The sequence below is a fragment of the Oratosquilla oratoria genome, chromosome 2, assembly GCF_046742065.1.
Source record: "Oratosquilla oratoria isolate Oo_2021 chromosome 2, ASM4674206v1, whole genome shotgun sequence".
Taxonomy (NCBI): Eukaryota; Metazoa; Arthropoda; class Malacostraca; order Stomatopoda; family Squillidae; genus Oratosquilla; species Oratosquilla oratoria.
The window spans coordinates 35910941-35921497 of NC_134778.1; the positions used below are offsets into that span (position 1 = coordinate 35910941).

At 44.6% G+C, this 10557-nt stretch overlaps 1 protein-coding gene across 1 annotated transcript; it reads left to right on the forward strand.

Annotated features, from left to right (window-relative positions):
• The first annotated feature begins 8594 nt into the window (after positions 1-8594).
• Positions 8595-10294, forward strand: LOC143033874 (uncharacterized). The gene is made up of 2 exons (XM_076199472.1): positions 8595-9233; positions 10232-10294. The coding sequence occupies exons 1-2, from the start codon at positions 8595-8597 to the stop codon at positions 10292-10294; spliced, it is 702 nt and encodes a 233-aa protein (XP_076055587.1).
• Positions 10295-10557: the final 263 nt, after the last annotated feature.

The following is a 10557-nucleotide window of genomic DNA, read 5'->3' on the forward strand; positions in this document are numbered from 1 at the left end:
TCAGTTGCTATTACGCCTTCAAAGTGTATGCACGTTTTTGTAACATACTTTTATTAGCCACCCTCGTACAACTGGAGGAGGGCCAACATATCGCCTATATACAAGAAAGGGAACAAGACAAACCCGCTCAATTACCGACCAGTGTCACTGACCAGCATGCTATCCAAAGTCATGGAAAAGATCATCAGGGCAAACATTACACAGCACCTCACAGACCAGCAACATGGATTTCGGAAAAAAAAACAGGAGCTGTCACACAAATATGTTGTGTTAGCTGTATGATTTGGTCAATGTTGTGGATTGTGGGCACTGTGTAGATGTAAATTACCAGCCTTCGACAGAGTTCCCATGAGAGATTACTAGTCAAGCTGATAGCATTAGGAGTGGAAGGAAATGTTCTGGATTGGATTAGGAACTTTCTTGCAGACAGGTGTCACAGGGTATGCATTGGGAAGGAATGCTCAGACTGGCTGCCAGTGCTAAGCGGAGTACCACAGGTTTCAGTCCTGGGACTTGGAACCCCTCCAAAAATCCTAGGCGAAAGGAGAGGACTCCCTCCCCCTCCACATTTTCATCTCCCACCTCCTCCTCTTCCACTTCCCCCAAACCAGCCACACCCACTTTTACCATTGGGAAAGCAACACCCACATCATATAAGACGAGGAAAGTGCTTGCTGCTAAGCCCCAACGCCAATGTGCTCTTCGGTTTGAAGATTCCTCTTCTGATGAGGAGGAAAATGTTACTACTGTTAAAGAGTCGCAACCCATCTTGTCTTCTGACCGGGAAGGACAAGATGAGAACGTAATGGAACTCGACAGGGAAGAAAGTCACCCTGTTCAATAGTCACTTAAGGTTGCTACAGTGGAACATAAACGGGTTCCGCAGTAAAAGCTCGTATCTCCTTGCGCTTGCGCAAGAGTATGATTACGATATCATACTTCTCCAAGAGACATTGATGAGCGATGAGGTGCGATTTCCGGGATATCGCATCTTCACCCTCCCTCGCATACCCACTACTAGGGGCTGCATGATCTTAGTCAAATCGTCTATCCCCTGTAGTGAGATCATGGACCCTGTATCATGTGGAGATGGTGTAGAAGTTCTTGCGTTTCGACTCCATCGAGCCCACGAAACGTACACCATCTATAACATATACAGTGTGGAACTGGACCTTGAAGAAGTGTGTGCTCTTGCTGCGGACAGGATCCTCATCATAGGAGGGGACTTCAACGCCCACCATACAATGTTGATGTCGCCCCAAAGGCCCAATGTAGCTGGGTGCCACTTAAATTACGTGTTAGATTAATGCCTTGACATTGCGTCGTTGAATGATGGTAATCCGACGCACATGCAAGGTGGACGACTTGATCTGACCTTGGCGACGGCCACTCTCCTCCCTAGTGATCACTTCGGTGTCTCTGTGCACATACAGGATGCACCACCCATACCGGTTGTATTACCTGTTCCCAGGTGGAAGACTGCTCTGGCAAACTGGCCGGCCTTTGAGAGATCTGTTGAAGAATGGGCAGCATCCTACGTTCCACCACAGGACGTGGAAACGTTAGAAGCTGACTTTTCTGCAGCTCCTCAGGTGGCTGCCAACAGAGCCATCCCAAAGACTCGCCAGTCCCCCAGAGAACATAAGAACATTTGGTATTATACCCCCGAGGTGAGAGAGGCCAACCATCGGGTGAACATGCTTAGGCGTGTTTTCCAACGGCGCCGAACTCAGACCAATTTCACCAACTTGCGCGCTGCAGTCCGTGACGCACATGTCACGGCTGCAGATGCCAGACGAGCAAAGTTTCTTGAATGGTGTGAGGGCTTTAACGCTCACACCTCCCTAGCAGAGATGTGGTCTACGCTCCGTAGAGCAACTGGCAGGACTCAACCGCAACGCACTCATCATGCCCCTGATGCTGAGGCGCAGCGGCTGATGCAGGAGTTTGTCTCTCGGTCCAGCAGCACCTCTCTCCCGCAGTGTGTTCAAGACACACTGCAGGACCTCCAAGGAGTGAGGCGCCATGGTGTTGAGGACATGATGAGTCGGTCGGATGATACTGACACTAGCTTTACGCTTCAGGAGCTACGTGTCACACACAACACCAGCTCAGACACGGCACCTGGAGAGGACCATGTCATCTATTCCATGCTGACCCATCTTGGGCCAGCGGGTGACGAGGCACTTCTAAGGGTGATAAACGCGTCTTGGAGGACTGGCAAGCTACCAACAGCCTGGAAGACGGCAATCATAACGCCAATTCCAAAGCCAAAAGAACCTGGTGCCTATCGCCCCATCAGCCTGACAAGCTGCATGGGGAAAACAGCGGAGAGGATGGTGCTAAACAGGCTGCTGTGGAAACTGGGCCCAATGGATGAGCATATACATGCTTATTGCAAGGGCACTGGTACAGCAAACAGTGTAGCAACACTCCTCAATGCTGTCAGTGGCACACCGTCCATCGTGGTCTTTTTGGATTTGGAAAAGGCGTTTGTGCTGGCCAGTCCACTTGTGATATTAGACATTCTTGCTTGCAAGGGTGTAAAAGGCAAGCTGCTTTATTGGATTGCTGACTATCTCAGTCACCGGTCTGCGAAAGTAATATTTCAGGGTCACATATCAGAGGCCAGAATGCTGGAGAATGCCACTCCACAGGGAGGGGGGAGGGTTCCTCAGCCCCACTCTGTTCAATGTGCTCGTCTCCAGCATTCTGGAACTACCTCTACCCAATGGGTGCAATGTTATCTCTTATGCAGATGACCTTGCGCTTATAATTACTGGAAGGCGGCGGTGCTTCAGCAGGGCCCAGCGCTGTTTAAGTGCCGTAGCGACAGAATGTTGCAGGTTAGGGTTAAAGATCTCCCCTACCAAATCGAAAGCCATGGCATTAGGACTCTGGAGTGAGGGGGAGCATCTCACCATCCAGGGCCTTAGGCTGGACTGGGTCCACCAGTTTCAGTACCTAGGGGTCTGGATTGATGGGAGGCTCACCTTTCAGAAGGAACTAGCCTATCTCAAGGAGAGGCTGAAGGTGAGAACCAGTCATGAAAGCAATCACGGGGAAGGCACTTGGTGCCACGCACCAGGTACTTCGTACATTCTATGTGCAAGCAGTCCGCAGTTTGGTGGACTACGCTGCCCCAACTCTCTTAACTGTGGCGACTGCCAAGCTTGAAGACCTAGAGCCTTGCCAAAATGCCGCAGCAAGGACTATCCTAGGAGCTCAACCACACACACTCATACACAGAATCACCCTCCAAACGGGTTCATCTTAAAACCCCGTGGGAATTTTTTTTTTTCTGAATTTATTACATACATACATTGTGTGGCGGCCAGTCTGGTTTTGACCAGCGGCGCGTCACCACAAGTGCAATGTAGTTCAGTTCGAAGCTTTAAGATTCATTTAGCCTCAGCAAGATTCTGTAATGACTGCCATTTATTGTTTTTTTTTATTTGCTAGTTATTATTTGTCTGTATATTATCATTAGCTTGATTTTCATTTACTATTAGTTATAAATTTATTGTTATTTACTACTTACCTGTTTGTTTATTATTTAACTATACCTATGCATTTATCTACTTTATCTATTGTCATTTATACTATAACTTTTTTATTTATCATTATTAGATTTTTTCTGCACCCGACCTAGTTATGGACCTGTCCCGAAATCCCTAGACAGTGGAAGGAGGAAGAGGTGGTCGTGGGGGCGTGGGAATTCTCCTACCTTGGGGAATTGGCGAAAGCGGATAGCTGCAGTGGGAGCCAAGATTCAGAAGATTTGAGTCACCGACTGGGACCATGCACGCTCCCTTCTCGGAACGCATGTATTTCTCAAAAGGGAGGGGGGAGTTTAACTTCATGAAGTAAATCACAATCCTAGGCTAATCAAACAGAACTTGCTACAATGAGTTTTAATGATCAATATTATTTCTACAATCAAACATTATTGACATGCAACTTGAATCTTTAAAAGTTCCACCTAAGAGATGGTCTATTTTCACTTATGTATTCTACCTGGCTAGCCCTGCGTGCTACAAGTCCTAACTAATATATAATCAAATATCTGGATCCCCTTGGGTATCTCTCCGTGGCTTCTTCAGATTGTGTGGATGTCTTCAAATAGGTGCGGGTCCCTCTTTCTGGCAGGATGCTGCTGCTGTTGAGGGATGTACTCGAGGTTGAGGGTGGCGGGAAACTTGGCTGTCCTCATTGGCCCACGTGGCGGGATCCGTTCTGAAGACTTCCTTGCAGGTCTCGTCCCACTGTATAAAGTTCTGTTCTTGTCACATGGCGGGGGGTTGGAAGTACACTCTAACACGGTTTTTTGTGTTCACTGGAGGCGAAACTCGTCGTGACACCGTTCAAGCCCTTTCCACGAGGGTCGGGATGTCACTCGCATCACTGTCCTCAATTCAATAGGTCTCCGGGGGTTTTGCACATGAGTCACTCGTGTAGGGCCTGACGGTGATTAAACGGATTGGATTAATGTGAAAAATCCTCGATAGCCACCTTATGGGAGGGTGGGGCATGTTTGATCTTCCAAGAGCACGCGAGGCCCACCTCACCCTGTGTGAACCCGGGTGTTAACTGCCGGTGCCCGGCACTGTCGGGTCAACTGTCTATGCCCAGACACTGTATGGCATACACTGTTGCCGGTGCTCCTAATTTCAAATCACTAATTCCGAAGGGACTGCAGTGCAACGTTTATGTGGGAGTTGAATCATTTTTAGTAGTCCTTTGAGGTGGTCACTAGTCACGAGAGGACGATATGATCCTAACTAGCCTAATTAAAACTAGCCTAAACAATAAATGGCAAGCGCGCAGGGGGGGGGGGTGAAACCATTATGGGACCCATTATGGGACCAATTCTATTCATAAAGTAGCAAATTATAACTGCAACAAGGACAAACAGTAAAACTGCGAGGTAGAGGTACAATCTTATCATTAAGACATTCATGTCTCCATTCGTAGGCATATGTAGAGACACCTTGATTGAAAAGGAGGGGGGGCGGGAATTCCTGAGCAGAATAGAAGATTATTAAACTCATTAAGGCACTGCGACCGACAGCTAAATTGGCAAAATAGTTAATGAAGATAAGGAGAAGGGAAAATATCATGAAGTGGTTGCTAGAGGCATTAAGAGTTCCAGCAATTCCATAGAGTAGAGGAAATTGATAGCCGAAAAGAGCTGAAAGGAGACGAAAATTTGTGAAGCCTACGGTGTCGGCGAGTCCCTTGAGCGAAAGTATTTGGTAACTGTGGTTTGAAAGCAGTCGCAAGAAAATGAGAAGAAATAATAGGTCGTGTGTCACAACCCAAAATTGTGACAGGACCAAAAGGTCTCCTGCTGGCATGCTCTGCCTTTGTAACCATTTGTAATCTAGGTCAACCCAAGAAAAAGACCCATTATTGTCTCCAATTACCTCAAGTCTCAGCCCATGTAGCAGTGATAACAACCAAGGCAAACAGCAGACTAGGCATTATCAAAAGGAATTTTAGTGTGCTCACCAAGGACATTGTGTTGCCACTTTACTTATCTCTGGTCCAACCAACTGTGGGCTATGGAACCCAGTCATAGTCCCCTACTTGGGACCAGATATCCAGGCCCTAGAGAGAGTACAGAAGAGGGTAACAAAACTGGTACCAGACATTGCCCAAGTACCCTATGAGTCATGCTGTCGTTCCTTTGGACTAGTCACTGAAGGAGAGAGCAGTGAGAGGGGATATAATAGAGGGGGCCACTCCAAGAAGCTGAGCAAACCTGACCAGGGGAACTGGTTTACCCTTAAGGTCATCGACCCTTGGAATGTAAAACTAGGGAATGTAGTGACTGCTCCATCGATAGCCACATTTAAGGGTAGATACAATAGGCACATCAATCTGGGCATAGATGGTTGACAGGTTATAGAGATGGGGGTGACCACAAGAAGACCACCACCTACTTCCCCATTACCTTTTCATAGCGTCAACTTGGTGAAATTAATATAACCTGCATGGATACCGTACGGTGAAAATAGGTTATTCGAAACTTGGGACTATTATAACAATTGTGCACTCAAACTCTTTACTCCTTGTGTCAAAAGTACATTCAAATATATAGGTATATGTAACTTACAATCATATCGATCATAAATTAAGTTAAAATCTGTTAGATGATTATCAATTTTATATACTTCTCCCTGGACCTTGCTCAGTAATAGATATGGGCAGCAGGACTCCCACTTCTGAGTATTTTGTCCCCGGACTGGGACTTTTTCCTGTACTTAGTAACAACTTGGGGATTTTGGCTTTTCAGGCAATACGCAAAACACATTTTTTCCCCTTTTGTTAATATGCAGGGTGCGGGATGACTAGTTACTGTAGTGTATTATCTGTATAATGATAAAAAACGAGTTTCTGAAATACTCAATGACAATTTTTTCTTATTATTTCATATTGAATATTATTATCATTATACTGTAAGTACCTGTCAATCTAGGGATTTTTCAGCATGAGTGTATGGGATTAACCTTCTGTCTATATGAGATCCTTGATTGGTGGGTCCCTCCTGCTGGATCAGCAGATTAAACAAAGTGACGAGTTACCAAACAAATTTACCTTTAGTACTGATCGTTAGGTACCCTCACGGGTAGTAAGACCACACACCAAAGTTGAGTATTAATCCTGTGGCGTATGTGTATGTGCGGCAACACTTGGCATATACTTACTATGAAAAGTTATACTGGTATAATTCTGCTTTGTGCTCCCATTCTTTAGCAAGTTTATTCTTAAAAGTCTCATCGTTGATAGCATCCACTGTGTCCTGGCTTGGTTTGTTCCACTCTTCAGTAGTTCTGGTCGAAAGGAAGTGCTTCCTTGGTCCTGGTTGATGATGCACTTGTAGTTTTAGGTTGTGTCCTCTAGTGGTGGTGCTGAGTAATGGCTGGAACATCGTTTTGCCACAGGCATTACACTCTTGTTGGTAGTTGATCTGGTCGATGTTCTTTAATACCTTGAAGACTTGGATGACATCAGCTCGTAGTCGTCAAAAATGCAGAGTGGGAAGCTGAAGGTTAGCGAGTCATTCTGAATATGCGAGGTGAGACAGTCCATTGGCCAGTCTTGTGGCACGTCGCTGAACTTGTTCCAGTCCAGCTTTGTCCCTTTTCAATCTTGGACTCCATACAGTGGAAGCATATTCCATGTGGGGCCAAACTAGACTTTTATACAAATGCAGGAATACTGTGGTGGCGGTACTCCATCTGCCAACACCGACCACGTCTGAGACAACTGTCTCCCATGCAGACCGAGCCGGGACTGATGACGTCACCAATGCAAGCAGAAGCACGTGCACTCACCAGGGCTTGCAGTTAGCCCATAGCCAAAGGGAAGGCAGCCAATCAGAAGACTAGTCAGAAACTGGGATCTGACTGTGAGCCACTACCAGGATTTAAAAGATGGCCTCTTACTAACAAAGGGCAGAACAGCCTCTTCGATCACAACAGCAACAACTCGACTAGTTTCAAGACCTCTCTCCTAGCATCGGATCGAAGATCTACAAGTTCCAAGACCTTCTCCCTCTCATAACACTGGATCGATGACCTCCAGCTCCAGAGATCAGGCTCGCCACATTCTCACCTGACTCGGTGATTAAGATTATAAAGATCACTGCGTTGATTTCCTTCCTTGGTTGCCCTTCATACCATAACACTACAATGCAATCTTGTCCATAGCTGTGAATGTGTGCCTAATTGTACCATGTACTCTGTTAGCCTTGTTAACTTGTGCTTGTATGTGGTTGGTGAATTTCAGCTGCTGATCCACCACTACTCCTAGGCTAGGTCCCAGGGCCATTTCTAGCTATAGGGGGACTAGGCGATTGCCTAGGGTCCCCAAGCAACCAGGAGCCCCTGGGGTAGCCTGGAAAATTTAAAATTTCCAGGCCACTGGGGCCCCTGATAAATATTCTAAATTTCTATTTGAAAATTGTGATTCAGTTTAACTGGGTTAGCTGAAACTACACGGTGAATCATACAGCCAAGGTTCAGCTATATGATAAGTTAGACCCATCATTCCCATTAACGAGAGGATTAAACAGAACAAACACACATTAATGGCATAAAAAAGAAGTTATCCTAGCAGTGCAGAAAAACAAAAGAAAAAAATGACAAAGAAAAACGGTCAAAGGATAAAGGTAAGTACTGTAATTTACTTTATAATTTAAAGAAATATTTTAAATGTTTGCTTTTTATATGGTTTCTGAATAGTAGGAATGATAACACTGGGGAACACACTTTCGGTTGCATGAGTTCTGACACTTGATTCTGGTAGATTTGAGGTCACAGATTCTGAAAATGGCATTCGTTTGTGCAGATCAGGTCTAGTTTTGATGCTACGCGGCAATTTACATATCAGGTGACATGTTCTGAAAATAGCAAAGGGAGGTAATAAGCATATTGGTTTACATTCATCAAATACTATTCTTAATTACATCAGTGCGTCAAATATAGATTTGTGTGTGCATTATTATATTATTTCATTAAAACAATTATTTTATTTCTTTTCCAGGTGTGATCATTCTGTAAACAGTGTTGACTTCAATCAAAGGAAACATGGCCTCTATAGCAAGTAGAAGGAAATGTGTGACGTACCCGGATTCATTCTGCTACGTTTGTGGTGCATTGACAGCTCCAAAGCAAAGAAGGAACATTAGTGAATTTGTGAAGAGAGCTTACTTTTGCTACTTTAAAGTGAAACTTGGAGATCAAGACAAACCATGGGCACCGCATAAGGTATGTCATTCCTGCGAAGAAAACTTGCGTCAATGGACTAAAGGAAAAGACAAAATAACATTCGGTATTCCGATGATATGGCGTGAGCCACGGGACCATGTCACAGACTGTTACTTTTGCGTGACTCGTGTTGCTGGTTATACTAGTGAAACTCGTCATCTTATCACATACCCTAGTCTAGATTCAGCAATCAGGCCTGTGCCCCATTCAGATGATGTTCCAAAGCCTATCTTCACTCAACTTGCTTCTGTTGAATCTGACAGTGAATGTGACACTGAGGTCACAGAGGAGTCAACTAACAGAAATGACTTAGATTTTGCAGGCATATCAACAGAGCCGGAAACATTTAGCCAAGCAGAACTCAATGACTTAGTTCGAGATCTGGGTCTGTCTAAAAAGCTGTCAGAATTGTTGGCTTCACGGTTAAAAGATAAAAACTTGCTGAAAATAGACACAAAGGTAACATTCTTTCGCAACAGAGAAAATAACCTCTTACAGTTCTTTGATTCTAAATTTGACTTCGTCTACTGTTGTGATATTCCTGGATTAGTCACCGCGATGGAAGCTCCAGGTTATGATCCGAAAGAGTGGCGCCTCTTTATAGATAGCTCTAAGCGGAGTCTGAAGTGTGTTTTATTACATATAGGCAACATCTTTGGCGCAATACCCATAGGACACTCAGTACACCTGAAAGAAAAATATGAACACATCAAAACGGTTTTGGAGCTACTCAAATATGAAGGAAACAAATGGATCATCTGTGTTGATCTAAAAATGGTAATTTTTTTGCTAGGACAGCAAGGTGGGTATACAAAATCTCCTTGCTTTATCTGCCTCTGGGACAGCAGAGCCAAAGACAGACACTGGATTCAGAAGGAATGGCCAGTTAGGGAAAGCCTCAATGTTGGGAAAAAGAACATCATTTATGAACCCCTAGTGGAAAGTAAAAAAAAAAAAAAAATCCCGCCCCTTCACATCAAGCTGGGCCTTATGAAACAGTTTGTCAAGGCGCTCGATAATGACAGAGACTGTTTTAAGTATCTGTGTGAAGTGTTCCCTGGTTTAACGCTAGAAAAACTCAAAGCAGGTATTTTCGACGGCCCTCAAATTAGGACGCTGATTAAAGACCAAGCCTTCACTCAATCCATGACTGATGTTGAGAAAAATGCATGGGGAGCATTCGTTTCTGTTGTAAGGAACTTTCTTGGAAACAGGAAATCAGAGGACTATATAAAGAGCTCGTTGAATCTTTGATGGAAAGTTTTCATGTGTTAGGTTGCAACATGAGCATTAAGATGCATTTCTTGAACAGTCATCTTGAACTGTTTCAGGCAAACTTAGGGGACGTGAGTGATGAGCAAGGTGAACGCTTTCACCAGGATATCAAAGTCATGGAAGACAGGTACCAAGGTCGCTGGGACATTCACATGATGGCGGACTATTGCTGGAGCATTCAGCGAGACTGCACTGAGAGGCGATATTCAAGACAGTCCATTAAACGCAAGTTTGTGCCTGAATAAATCTGGCATAGTTCACAAAAGCAACTGATGGATCCAAAATATGCTTGTCAAGGTAAATAAAAGTAATTAAAATTAATTCTACGTGTTTGGTAATTCCTCTCTGTGTGCTGGTTTAGATTTTTAGCAGTAGTATATGGTAGTCTAACTATATAGAGTAGCAAATGGGAGGTAACTCACCGCAACAAAACTAAACCCGATAGAAAAAAAAACCGGTGCCATATTTGAAATCAGTGACCTCAATTTACCCAGAAACAGGTCTCAAA